The 14,853-nt window shown below is 35.1% G+C and overlaps 2 protein-coding genes across 2 annotated transcripts; both read right to left on the bottom strand.

Moving 5' to 3' along the window:
- Nucleotides 1-1,390: 1,390 nt before the first annotated feature.
- On the bottom strand, nt 1,391-2,336 carry LOC131657041 (glycine-rich cell wall structural protein 2-like). Its single transcript, XM_058926554.1, has 2 exons — nt 2,178-2,336; nt 1,391-1,822 (listed from the first exon to the last, which is right to left on the bottom strand). The coding sequence occupies exons 1-2, from the start codon at nt 2,272-2,274 to the stop codon at nt 1,491-1,493; spliced, it is 429 nt and encodes a 142-aa protein (XP_058782537.1). The 5' UTR covers nt 2,275-2,336; the 3' UTR covers nt 1,391-1,490.
- A 10,345-nt stretch (nt 2,337-12,681) lies between these two features.
- On the bottom strand, nt 12,682-13,638 carry LOC131657040 (glycine-rich cell wall structural protein 2-like). Its single transcript, XM_058926552.1, has 2 exons — nt 13,480-13,638; nt 12,682-13,124 (listed from the first exon to the last, which is right to left on the bottom strand). Exons 1-2 carry the CDS (start codon nt 13,574-13,576, stop codon nt 12,793-12,795), a joined length of 429 nt encoding a protein of 142 aa, XP_058782535.1. The 5' UTR covers nt 13,577-13,638; the 3' UTR covers nt 12,682-12,792.
- Nucleotides 13,639-14,853: the final 1,215 nt, after the last annotated feature.

Raw genomic sequence — 14,853 nt, 5'->3', positions numbered from 1 at the left:
AAAATGTGAATTAGAATCCCTTTTATAGACCACCTCTATATTTCCATAAGATTCAAGTTTCAAATTCAAATTTTGAAGATTGTATAACAAACATTGTTTTTCAAAATTTAAATGACAAAAATCAATTTTTTAACTAAAAAAAAATCATTTAAACTTGAAATAGGATCTTCTTCTTGTACAATCTATTCCAATTCAATTTTTCAAACATGAAAATTAAATTTTCCAAATAAATCAATAGCTGAACATTCAATAGAAAATTATTATTTATAAAATTATACTTTATATATTCCACCTATTGTATATTAATTGCGTATGCATTCACTAATCTAACTATTAATATAACTGACTAAAAGAGGATTCAAACTGAAAATACTGAAAACTATGAGTGCTATACTCCATTTCTCATATAATACCTCAAAACCTCTTGAATAGAGACGTGCTAATTATATGTTTGCTATGGTGTTGGTTATATTTAACGTGCATCTGCAGTGGCATTTTAGATTTAAAAATATGCTATCCAAGAAATAGCTGCATATAATAACGTCTCCAAAACTAAATCCACGTCAAATGTAAAGCCACACCAAACATGTACTTTTTCTGCTTGAGCATTGATTTAATTAATCTTGTACTATTTTTCTTGTTTTTCTTTTATTGCACTCTTTTTTTCTTAGTAAAAATATAAACAAAATGAAAGCATAACATCATTTTTGTAACTAAAAAATGAAAAAAAAAATATCAATTCAAATTTTTCCTTAATTCTAAATTCAATATGCTCAAGATATTGATTTTATGGGCATATTAGTTTCACATTGCTTAGTATATATACTTTACTATTTAATTTTTATATCAAATTATTTATTGAGTTTATTTAGCTTTTTTTAAAATAATGAAAAATAGATCTATTTTCCATACAACAAACCAAAAGATTGGGTAATATATTAAGACATTTTATATGGAAAAAATGTGAGTGTATTATGCATCCCACATTACCTTACATTTTTGTTTATCTCAATGAACATTAGTTTCATGAGTCATGATGATTTGATGCTTCAAAATTATTGTATACATTACATAATTAAGGAGACTGAAGAGGATATATTATCTAATAAATATTTTTTTTAAGAATTTATTCTCTCTTAAGAATTGATTGATCTATTTAAAAAAATAGGTGAGTGAAATGCTAAGATACTAATAGTACTAATGATATATTATTTGAACACTTTTTAGTTTGATTAAGCATCATTTGTATCTAAGTTTGGATACTTCAATAAGTATTTCTGATCAAAACATGTAATAAATTAGGGAAAATTTAATGATGATTATTATTGTTATCAATATGTCAATTTTTATTATTCATAATTCATGTACTATACATAAAGAGAGACAATACTATAATTATGACATACATTTAAGGATAAAGAAACTTGAAGAGAGCATATATTCTCTTTTTATATTTGTCATAAATCATAGAAGTCTCATTTACCATTGCACTAATATCCTCCGCCTCCTCCTTCGCTTCCACCACCTCCTCCACTTGTATTGACGTTTTCTCCACTTCTTCCATTACTGTAATCTCTGCTTCCAACACTTTCTCCATCTCCTACTCCAGTTCCATCTCCATAATCTCCTCCGCTACCACTTTTTCCACCACCATGATCTATTCCATCATTAACACTTCCACCTTTCCCTATACCACCTATATTTTCTCTTCCTTGAACGCCACCGTCGCCAATTTCACCAAATATGCTATCACCATATTCTGCGCCTATGTTTTCCTTGCAGTTTTCATCATGAAGTGGAACCAAAATCATCTTCCTTCCCCCTGAATTTGAAAAGGTTTACACAATTGACTTAATTAACAAAAATTCACATTATTTATCAATCCCATTGATATAAAACATTTTAATTTTTTTACCTTTTTCACGATTGAAACATCCCTTAAGGTCTTCATTGACGTTTTTCTTTGGACCTTCATCAACAAGTTACATAATTAAGTTATTGTAACAACAAAGTTTAATCATACACGTAATATATTCATTTGGAGAGTGGTTATAAAAATTTATCATATGAATGTTTTTTCTAAAATCTTTTATCAGTATCATTCACACATTTAATTCACAAAAATCATAAACAAAGTTGATAAACAAATAAAATGATGTTGATTCCAAGGTACATACTTGGTGGATCAGGATCTGGTTCATCAGCCACAACTACAGATATGAGAACCACGCCAGACAGTAGTATGAGAAAAATAAAAGATTTGAAATCCATCATTGTAAGTAAGTAAATAGAAAACACGACAATACATAAAAAAATTAAAAGATGGGAGAAAATGTTCTTACAAGACCCTTATTTATGGTGCATCATCATACTAAATGTTATAAATATGTGGGGCCCTATCATTAACACTATATTTTGTCACCATATTAAATTTAAGTTTCATTCAATTTTGTTTTAGAAGATATGAAAAAGGACACATAAAAAAGGGATCTAAGTTAAGTTTGATGATAACAATTAATGTTTAAGGAATCAATGAAAACTGTAACTTGCATTAGAAGAAAAATAAAATGGGATTACAAAGTCGTGTAGGGCGGTGGCTATGTTTTTTTAAAGTAAAAATGCATGTAATAGTTTCAGTGTGTATTTACTTTATGTTGTATCTCGACATGTTGTTATTGAATGCACATTTTATTTACCTTATGTTATTTCATGTAGTAGTGTCAGATTTACGCTACTTGATGTAACGATACAAGTATGTTTAATATTCAAAATGAATAATTTTTTAAACTCAATCATGATTGAGTAACATACTCGTGCTGCAAATCTTATCAATTAAAGGATGATTTAAATGGATGAAGATAGATATCAGTGTTATGCTTCTTGAATCAAATAATCCATATGGTAAAATAAATTTAGATTTAGTCAAATTTTGACATTTTATGGCTATTTTAGTCTTTAAATGTTTTTACTCATATTCTAGTTTAAGCAACTACTTTAGATGAATAAAAATGTGAATTAGAATCCCTTTTATAGACCACCTCTATATTTCCATAAGATTCAAGTTTCAAATTCAAATTTTGAAGATTGTATAACAAACATTGTTTTTCAAAATTTAAATGACAAAAATCAATTTTTTAACTAAAAAAAAATCATTTAAACTTGAAATAGGATCTTCTTCTTGTACAATCTATTCCAATTCAATTTTTCAAACATGAAAATTAAATTTTCAAAATAAATCAATAGCTGAATGTAACACCCTTCTAATACCCCGCATAAATAACAAATGATAATCAGAGTAAACATGAAAAAGGGCATTACAGCTTCCAAATAATTAAACAATAATACTCATGTCATGCCATAAAAGAGAACGTCAACCAAATTTATTCAGATCATCATGTTTAACACAGCGGAATTACTTTAACATCTGAATAACAAACAGCCGAGTCACAGACTTAAGGCGTTAACATAAAATCCATCCAAAAACAAAAGTTTAACAAGTAACTCTAAACGACGCCCCCAGTGTTACACGACCAGAGCATGACACGGACCCAACTGACTCTAACGAACTACTTGACGAGCTAATCCTCACCAAGTACGAGAGCTACTCCTTAATCTGAAAAATAACAACAGTAAGGGTGAGTCTCATTCACATTTAACTAATGTTATAAGATATAGATAATAAAATATCATTTCACATGCAATTCACCCAATTACAGTTATGATCAGATTCAAACATCCAATCAGTAAGCAAACAACCAAATTAACACATATTATAACATTGGACAATCTTCTATTCATGTTATAACATCAAAACAGCCTAATGCAATGCAACTACATGCATGTGGTACCAAAATCTGGGATAACCCAACTCACCGACCCACCATCGTCAAGGATACGGCAACACCCACTCACTAATTCCACACAATGGGAATTAGCTACTACTGATCCACCATCGTCAAGGACCAGCCACAAATGATTATGAATGCATGCATCAACCATAACATGCTCATCACCCACATACATCGATCAATGTCATAATCATCAATAAAACACATATTTCATACCAACAATACATGTATAATAAACACCAGTTATAACCACAACATCATACAGGTAAGACATTCGTTAGTGTACCTATAAGCATATCCACCATAACAAATAAGATCGATTGTTTTTAAAATGATTCAAACCACAGTTCAAAACACCATTTGATTGTATAAATTATTTGATTAGCTTCACTGTACTCGAAACGGCACCAAAATCCGGCTTACGGTTTAAAAGTTACACATTTTTAAAACTTTTCAAAATGGACAGTCGCAACAACTAACAGCACGCGGCGCCACACACGGTTCGCGGCGCGGAACGAATAGGAACAACGCCTTCGCGGCGCAAACAAGGTTTCGCGGCGCGGAACGAGAAGAAACTACGCCTTCGCGGCGCGGCCATACCCTCGCGGCGCGTACTGAGCACAACAAAACTTCTTGGCCTTCTGCCACGCAGTTCGCGGCGCCAACTCCTGGACGCGGCGCGAACTGGCGATTTCCAGCGCTCCGAATAGCAGAAAACAGCCTGCGATTTCGTCCCTCTTTCACCGAATCACTACCAAACCAATCTCACTCCAACCAGATTCCGCATACAGTGAAATAACACATATTATAACACATTTATAATACATTCAACCATCCAATTATCACCATACATGATCAACACAATTCATTATAAATCAATTCTCCCAAAACCTAGCATTTCTACAACCTAAGCGTAACCCAATTGATCCGAATAACATGATCAAATTCTATCCTACCACCTATAATCCCATAATAGAAGATAAACGGAAGAGTCCCCCCTTACCTGAAGGTTGATTCTTCGCTCTTCCTCGGTCGCACTTCTCCGTTCCTCTTCTCTTTTCACGTTCAGCCTTCTTTTCCCAATACTGTAACCTTCTCTATTCTACCACTCCTTCTATTTTATTAAGAATAAAATAAAATTATTTTAATTAGTAACAGGGCCTACCAATGCACCCCCTCCCTTACTAACCACAACTCAAGCCCAATTGCTTAATTCCTCATAATTCAATTAATTTAATTAAATTAAATTATGAAAAATAAATGGAGTGTTACAACTCTCCCCCACTAAATAGTTTTCGTCCTCGAAAACATACCTTAGGCAAATAACTCTGGATAGGAATCCTTCATCTGACTCTCCAATTCCCAAGTCACATTCCCACCTGCTGGTCCTCCCCAAGCTACTTTGACCAGTGCTATCTCCTTGCCACGCAATTGTTTCAGCCTTCGGTCTTCAATCCTCATAGGCAAAGCTTCAACTGTCAGATTGTCCTTTACCTGTACATCATCGACTTGGATCACATGAGATGGATCAGCAATGTATTTCCTCAACTGTGATACGTGGAATACATCATGCAGATTCGCAAGCGTCGGTGGCAACGCAATACGATACGCCACTTCTCCCACCCTCTCCGTAATCTGGAACGGACCAATGAATCGCGGAGTCAACTTCCTTGATTTCAGTGCTCTACCAACTCCAGTTGTAGGAGTCACCCTCAAGAACACATGATCTCCTGCTTGAAATTCAAGTGTCCTCCTTCTTTTATCATGATAACTCTTCTGACGACTCTGAGACGTCCTCATCTTCTCCTGAATCATCTTGATCCTTTCTGTTGTCTCCTGAACAATTTCCGGTCCAATCACGGCACTTTCGCCAGATTCGTACCAACATAAAGGCGTTCTACACTTCCGACCATACAAAGCTTCAAACGGAGCCATACCAATACTCGAGTGAAAACTATTATTGTAAGTAAATTCGATCAAGGGTAGATAACTATCCCAAGCACCGCCCTTTTCCAACACACAAGCACGCAACAAATCTTCTAGTGATTGAATAGTTCTTTCTGTCTGTCCATCCGTCTGCGGATGATAAGCAGAACTCAATCTCAGCTTAGTACCCAAAGCCTTCTGCAAACTTTCCCAGAATCTGGATGTAAACCTTGGATCTCTATCCGACACAATACTCGAAGGAATACCATGTAAACTCACTATCTTCTCAATATACAATTGAGCCAGCTTCTCCATTGGGTAATCCATTCTCATTGGTATAAAATGGGCAGACTTTGTCAACCTGTCTACAATAACCCAAATAGCTTCACAATTCTTCACCGTCCTCGGCAAACCGGAAACAAAATCCATAGATATACTATCCCACTTCCATTCTGGAATAAATAACGGCTGCATAGCTCCATACGGTTTCTGATGCTCAATCTTCGACTTCTGGCAAGTCAGACAAGCATAGACAAATTCAGCTATTTCCTTTTTCATTCCAGGCCACCAAAACAGCTTCTTTAAGTCGTGATACATCTTGGTAGCACCAGGGTGAATACTCAATCCGCTACGATGTCCTTCTTCAAGAATACTCTTCCTCAATTCGGCAACATCAGGAACACAAACACGATTACCAAACCTCATTATACCATTCTCGTCGATTCTGAATTCACCTCCTTTATCTTGGTTAATCAGAGCCAACTTATCAACCAACTCTACATCAGTCTTCTGACCTTCTCGGATTTCCTCCAGAATACTACTAGTCAGCTTCAGCATACCCAATTTAACACTGGTAGGAGTGTCTTCACATACTAAACTCAAATCTCGGAATTGCTCAATTAAATCCAATTCTCTCACCATAAGCATAGACATATGCAAGGACTTCCTACTCAATGCATCGGCAACAACATTTGCTTTACCCGGATGATAATTCAGTTCAAAATCATAATCCTTGAGAAATTCTAGCCATCTTCTTTGTCTCATATTCAACTCTTTTTGGTCAAAGAGGTACTTCAAACTCTTGTGATCACTAAATACTTCAAACCTTGAACCATATAGGTAATGCCTCCACAACTTCAACACAAATACCACTGCTGCTAATTCTAAGTCATGAGTCGGATAGTTTCTCTCATGCACCTTGAGTTGTCTCGACGCATAAGCGACTACCTGTTGATTCTGCATCAGTACACCTCCTAATCCTGACAACGAAGCATCACAATAAACAACAAAAGATTCCGCCGGATTCGGTAAAATCAATATCGGCGCACTAGTCAACCTCTTCTTCAACTCTTGGAATCCTTCTTCACATTTCGAATCCCAAACAAACGCTTGACCCTTCCTAGTCAACTTAGTTAACGGTAATGCTAACTTTGAAAAACCTTCGATGAACTTTCTATAGTAACCCGCCAGACCAAGGAAACTACGGATTTCGGAAACTGACCTCGGAGCTTCCCATTGAGACACTGCTTCTACTTTCGTTGGGTCAACGGCAATACCATCCTTAGAAATTACATGCCCAAGAAAGCTCACTTCGTTTAACCAGAACTCACACTTTGACAGTTTTGCATAAAGTTTCTTTTCCTTCAATAGTTCCAATACCACTCTAAGATGATCCGCATGCTCTTTTTCATTCTTAGAATATATTAAAATATCATCAATAAATACTACTACGAACTGATCCAGAAAAGGATGGAAGATCCTATGCATATACTCCATGAAAACCCCCGGCGCATTGGTTACTCCAAATGGCATCACTGTATATTCGTAATGACCATACCTCGTTCTAAATGCCGTTTTCTGAATATCGTCCGTCTTCACCCGAATCTGATGATATCCCGACCTCAAGTCAATTTTGCTGAACACACATGCTCCAACTAGTTGATCCATCAAGTCATCAATCCTCGGCAAGGGATACCGATTCTTGATAGTAACCTTGTTGAGTTGTCTGTAATCCACGCACAACCTCATTGAACCTTCTTTCTTCTTCACTAGTAACACCGGTGCACCCCACGGTGAGACACTAGGACGAATAAATTTCTTCTCAAGTAAATCTTCCAATTGACTCTTCAACTCATTCAATTCCGATGCTGACATACGATAAGGTGCCATCGACACAGGATTAGTTCCAGGAATTAGTTCAATAGCAAATTCTACTTCCCTCTCTGGCGGCAATTCTCTTACATCTTCTGGAAAGACTTCTGGAAATTCACATACTACCGGTAAGTCACTACTCACCGCTTTCTTTTTCACTTCCATGGATGCAATCAACATGAACACGGCAGCTCCGTCCTTCATTGCTTCATCCACTTGTCTAGCCGTCATCTCTAAGTCCTCAACAATGACGTCTTCAGGGAAAATAACCGTTTTCGTGAAACAGTTGATATGAACCCGATTAAATTGCAACCAATTCATACCCAATATAACATCAAGTTGTTCCAACGGAAGGCACACTAAGTCCATTCCGAATTCTCTACCAAAAATATCAATTGGACAGTTCAAACAAGCGAACGAAGTAGTCACTGAACCCGACGCAGGAGTGTCAATGACCATACTTCCATTAATCTCAGATATTTCCAAATTCAGTCGTTTAGCACAATCCAATGAAATAAACGAGTGAGTTGCCCCAGTATCTATTATTGCAATTAAAGGAGTGCCATGGATAAAACACGTACCTTTAATCAACCGATCATCTGGAGTAGTCTCTGAACCAGATAAGGCGAACACCTTACCACCAGCTTGATTCTTCCTCGGCTTAGGACACTTAGGACTGATATGACCTTCTTCCCCGCAGTTGAAACAAGTTACAGTGTTCCCTTTGCACTCGATAGCAATGTGACCTGCCTTCCCACATCTATAGCACTTCTTTTCCTCACTCTTGCATTCGTGAATGCGATGTCCAGGTTCTCCACACTTGAAGCACTTGATAGGGGCACTAGAGTCTCCCCCACTAGGCTTCTTCCAACCTCCAGCCTTCTGGTTACCCTTACCATACGGCTTACCACGATCCATATGCTTTTTCCCTTTCCTGTCGACTAACTCGCGAGAGTGCGACGACTTCAGCTTAATATTGTCCTCTTCAAAGATTCGGCTGCAGTCAACCAAATCGACAAACCTGCGAATCCTCTGGTATCTGATACCCTGTTTAATCTCATCGCGGAGACCATTCTCAAACTTAACACACTTCGAGAATTCACTAGCCTCATCATTATTGTAGTGGACATAATACTTTGCTAGCTCAACAAACTTGGACGCATACTCCGGCACAGTCATGTTACCTTGTGTCAGCTCCAAAAATTCAATCTCTTTCCTGCCTCTAACATCTTCAGGAAAGTACCTCCGCAAGAATTCTCTCTTGAACACAGCCCAAGTGATTGCAACACCTGCAGCTTGCAGTTCGTCCCTACTAGCCATCCACCAATCATCAGCTTCTTCAGACAGCATGTGAGTCCCATATCTCACCTTCAGATTTTCGTCACAATCAATCACCCGGAAGATCCTCTCAATCTCTGTCAGCCACTTCTGGGCGCCTTCGGGATCGTGAGTGCCTTTGAACAACGGAGGGTTGTTCCTCTGAAAACTATTCAGCTGCCTGTCAGCACCAATTCCAGCTCCATTGGCATTCCCTCCCAGCACACCAGCAATCATGCCCAGAGCCTCAGCGATAGCGTCATCGTTTCTTCCTCCTCTTCCGGCCATTGTTCTGCTAAATATCAAACAATATCTATTAGAACAAGAAGTATCGACAGTGTCAACCTTACACTAATCGTATACGAGGGATTGACCGACACTAAGACTCTGACTCAAACGACCGACAATGCTCTGATACCACTATTGTAACACCCTTCTAATACCCCGCATAAATAACAAATGATAATCAGAGTAAACATGAAAAAGGGCATTACAGCTTCCAAATAATTAAACAATAATACTCATGTCATGCCATAAAAGAGAACGTCAACCAAATTTATTCAGATCATCATGTTTAACACAGCGGAATTACTTTAACATCTGAATAACAAACAGCCGAGTCACAGACTTAAGGCGTTAACATAAAATCCATCCAAAAACAAAAGTTTAACAAGTAACTCTAAACGACGCCCCCAGTGTTACACGACCAGAGCATGACACGGACCCAACTGACTCTAACGAACTACTTGACGAGCTAATCCTCACCAAGTACGAGAGCTACTCCTTAATCTGAAAAATAACAACAGTAAGGGTGAGTCTCATTCACATTTAACTAATGTTATAAGATATAGATAATAAAATATCATTTCACATGCAATTCACCCAATTACAGTTATGATCAGATTCAAACATCCAATCAGTAAGCAAACAACCAAATTAACACATATTATAACATTGGACAATCTTCTATTCATGTTATAACATCAAAACAGCCTAATGCAATGCAACTACATGCATGTGGTACCAAAATCTGGGATAACCCAACTCACCGACCCACCATCGTCAAGGATACGGCAACACCCACTCACTAATTCCACACAATGGGAATTAGCTACTACTGATCCACCATCGTCAAGGACCAGCCACAAATGATTATGAATGCATGCATCAACCATAACATGCTCATCACCCACATACATCGATCAATGTCATAATCATCAATAAAACACATATTTCATACCAACAATACATGTATAATAAACACCAGTTATAACCACAACATCATACAGGTAAGACATTCGTTAGTGTACCTATAAGCATATCCACCATAACAAATAAGATCGATTGTTTTTAAAATAATTCAAACCACAGTTCAAAACACCATTTGATTGTATAAATTATTTGATTAGCTTCACTGTACTCGAAACGGCACCAAAATCCGGCTTACGGTTTAAAAGTTACACATTTTTAAAACTTTTCAAAATGGACAGTCGCAACAACTAACAGCACGCGGCGCCACACACGGTTCGCGGCGCGGAACGAATAGGAACAACGCCTTCGCAGCGCAAACAAGGTTTCGCGGCGCGGAACGAGAAGAAACTACGCCTTCGCGGCGCGGCCATACCCTCGCGGCGCGTACTGAGCACAACAAAACTTCTTGGCCTTCTGCCACGCAGTTCGCGGCGCCAACTCCTGGACGCGGCGCGAACTGGCGATGTCCAGCGCTCCGAATAGCAGAAAACAGCCTGCGATTTCGTCCCTCTTTCACCGAATCACTACCAAACCAATCTCACTCCAACCAGATTCCGCATACAGTGAAATAACACATATTATAACACATTTATAATACATTCAACCATCCAATTATCACCATACATGATCAACACAATTCATTATAAATCAATTCTCCCAAAACCTAGCATTTCTACAACCTAAGCGTAACCCAATTGATCCGAATAACATGATCAAATTCTATCCTACCACCTATAATCCCATAATAGAAGATAAACGGAAGAGTCCCCCCTTACCTGAAGGTTGATTCTTCGCTCTTCCTCGGTCGCACTTCTCCGTTCCTCTTCTCTTTTCACGTTCAGCCTTCTTTTCCCAATACTGTAACCTTCTCTATTCTACCACTCCTTCTATTTTATTAAGAATAAAATAAAATTATTTTAATTAGTAACAGGGCCTACCAATGCACCCCCTCCCTTACTAACCACAACTCAAGCCCAATTGCTTAATTCCTCATAATTCAATTAATTTAATTAAATTAAATTATGAAAAATAAATGGAGTGTTACACTGAACATTCAATAGAAAATTATTATTTATAAAATTTTACTTTATATATTCCACCTATTGTATATTAATTGCGTATGCATTCACTAATATAACTATTAATATAACTGACTAAAAGAGGATTCAAACTGAAAATACTGAAAACTATGAGTGCTATACTCCATTTCTCATATAATACCTCAAAACCTCTTGAATAGAGACGTGCTAATTATATGTTTGCTATGGTGTTGGTTATATTTAACGTGCATCTGCAGTGGCATTTTAGATTTAAAAATATGCTATCCAAGAAATAGCTGCATATAATAACGTCTCCAAAACTAAATCCACGTCAAATGTAAAGCCACACCAAACATGTACTTTTTCTGCTTGAGCATTGATTTAATTAATCTTGTACTATTTTTCTTGTTTTTCTTTTATTGCACTCTTTTTTTCTTAGTAAAAATATAAACAAAATGAAAGCATAACATCATTTTTGTAACTAAAAAATGAAAAAAAAAATATCAATTCAAATTTTTCCTTAATTCTAAATTCAATATGCTCAAGATATTGATTTTATGGGCATATTAGTTTCACATTGCTTAGTATATATACTTTACTATTTAATTTTTATATCAAATTATTTATTGAGTTTATTTAGCTTTTTTTAAAATAATGAAAAATAGATCTATTTTCCATACAACAAACCAAAAGATTGGGTAATATATTAAGACATTTTATATGGAAAAAATGTGAGTGTATTATGCATCCCACATTACCTTACATTTTTGTTTATCTCAATGAACATTAGTTTCATGAGTCATGATGATTTGATGCTTCAAAATTATTGTATACATTACATAATTAAGGAGACTGAAGAGGATATATTATCTAATAAATATTTTTTTTAAGAATTTATTCTCTCTTAAGAATTGATTGATCTATTTAAAAAAATAGGTGAGTGAAATGCTAAGATACTAATAGTACTAATGATATATTATTTGAACACTTTTTAGTTTGATTAAGCATCATTTGTATCTGAGTTTGGATACTTCAATAAGTATTTCTGATCAAAAACATGTAATAAATTAGGGAAAATTTAATGATGATTATTATTGTTATCAATATGTCAATTTTTATTATTCATAATTCATGTACTATACATAAAGAGAGACAATACTATAATTATGACATACATTAAAGGATAAAGAAACTTGAAGAGAGCATATATTCTCTTTTTATATTTGTCATAAATCATAGAAGTCTCATTTACCATTGCACTAATATCCTCCGCCTCCTCCTTCGCTTCCACCACCTCCTCCACTTGTATTGACGTTTTCTCCACTTCTTCCATTACTGTAATCTCTGCTTCCAACACTTTCTCCATCTCCTACTCCAGTTCCATCTCCATAATCTCCTCCGCTACCACTTTTTCCACCACCATGATCTATTCCATCATTAACACTTCCACCTTTCCCTATACCACCTATATTTTCTCTTCCTTGAACGCCACCGTCGCCAATTTCACCAAATATGCTATCACCATATTCTGCGCCTATGTTTTCCTTGCAGTTTTCATCATGAAGTGGAACCAAAATCATCTTCCTTCCCCCTGAATTTGAAAAGGTTTACACAATTGACTTAATTAACAAAAATTCACATTATTTATCAATCCCATTGATATAAAACATTTTAATTTTTTTACCTTTTTCACGATTGAAACATCCCTTAAGGTCTTCATTGACGTTTTTCTTTGGACCTTCATCAACAAGTTACATAATTAAGTTATTGTAACAACAAAGTTTAATCATACACGTAATATATTCATTTGGAGAGTGGTTATAAAAATTTATCATATGAATGTTTTTTCTAAAATCTTTTATCAGTATCATTCACACATTTAATTCACAAAAATCATAAACAAAGTTGATAAACAAATAAAATGATGTTGATTCCAAGGTACATACTTGGTGGATCAGGATCTGGTTCATCAGCCACAACTACAGATATGAGAACCACGCCAGACAGTAGTATGAGAAAAATAAAAGATTTGAAATCCATCATTGTAAGTAAGTAAATAGAAAACACGACAATACATAAAAAAATTAAAAGATGGGAGAAAATGTTCTTACAAGACCCTTATTTATGGTGCATCATCATACTAAATGTTATAAATATGTGGGGCCCTATCATTAAAACTATATTTTGTCACCATATTAAATTTAAGTCTCATTCAATTTTGTTTTAGAAGATATGAAAAAGGACACATAAAAAAGGGATCTAAGTTAAGTTTGATGATAACAATTAATGTTTAAGGAATCAATGAAAACTGTAACTTGCATTAGAAGAAAAATAAAATGGGATTACAAAGTCGTGTAGGGCGGTGGCTATGTTTTTTTAAAGTAAAAATGCATGTAATAGTTTCAGTGTGTATTTACTTTATGTTGTATCTCGACATGTTGTTATTGAATGCACATTTTATTTACCTTATGTTATTTCATGTAGTAGTGTCAGATTTACGCTACTTGATGTAACGATACAAGTATGTTTAATATTCAAAATGAATAGTTTTTTAAACTCAATCATGATTGAGTAACATACTCGAGCTGCAAATCTTATCAACTAAAGGATGATTTAAATGGATGAAGATAGATATCAGTGTTATGCTTCTTGAATCAAATGATCCATATGGACAAATAAATTTAGATTTTGTCAAATTTTGACATTTTATGGCTATTTTAGTCTTTAAATATTTTTACTCATATTCTAGTTTAAGCAACTACTTTAGATGAATAAAAATGTGAATTAGAATCCCTTTTATAGACCACCTCTATATTTCCATAAGATTCAAGTTTCAAATTCAAATTTTGAAGATTGTATAACAAACATTGTTTTTCAAAATTTAAATGACAAAAATCAATTTTTTAACTAAAAAAAAATCATTTAAACTTGAAATAGGATCTTCTTCTTGTACAATCTATTCCAATTCAATTTTTCAAACATGAAAATTAAATTTTCAAAATAAATCAATAGCTGAACATTCAATAGAAAATTATTATTTATAAAATTTTACTTTATATATTCCACCTATTGTATATTAATTGCGTATGCATTCACTAATATAACTATTAATATAACTGACTAAAAGAGGATTCAAACTGAAAATACTGAAAACTATGAGTGCTATACTCCATTTCTCATATAATACCTCAAAACCTCTTGAATAGAGACGTGCTAATTATATGTTTGCTATGGTGTTGGTTATATGTAACGTGCATCTGCAGTGGCATTTTAGATTTAAAAATATGCTATCCAAGAAATAGCTGCATATAATAACGTCT

The sequence above is a fragment of the Vicia villosa genome, linkage group LG3, assembly GCF_029867415.1.
Source record: "Vicia villosa cultivar HV-30 ecotype Madison, WI linkage group LG3, Vvil1.0, whole genome shotgun sequence".
In the NCBI taxonomy this organism is placed as follows: Eukaryota; Viridiplantae; Streptophyta; class Magnoliopsida; order Fabales; family Fabaceae; genus Vicia; species Vicia villosa.
Note: the sequence above shows the minus strand (reverse complement) of the source record. Positions and strands in the feature narration are given on the sequence as shown.

Bases quoted from the DNA above. Each gene is read 5' to 3' on its own strand.
- LOC131657041 (XM_058926554.1), bottom strand. From the start codon at position 2,274: ATGATGGATTTCAAATCTTTTATTTTTCTCATACTACTGTCTGGCGTG. The intron at 1,823-2,177 runs GTATGTACCTTG...TTTCAAATTCAG, and splicing joins ACCAGATCCTGATCCACCAA to GGGGAAGGAAGATGATTTTG.
- LOC131657040 (XM_058926552.1), bottom strand. From the start codon at position 13,576: ATGATGGATTTCAAATCTTTTATTTTTCTCATACTACTGTCTGGCGTG. The intron at 13,125-13,479 runs GTATGTACCTTG...TTTCAAATTCAG, and splicing joins ACCAGATCCTGATCCACCAA to GGGGAAGGAAGATGATTTTG.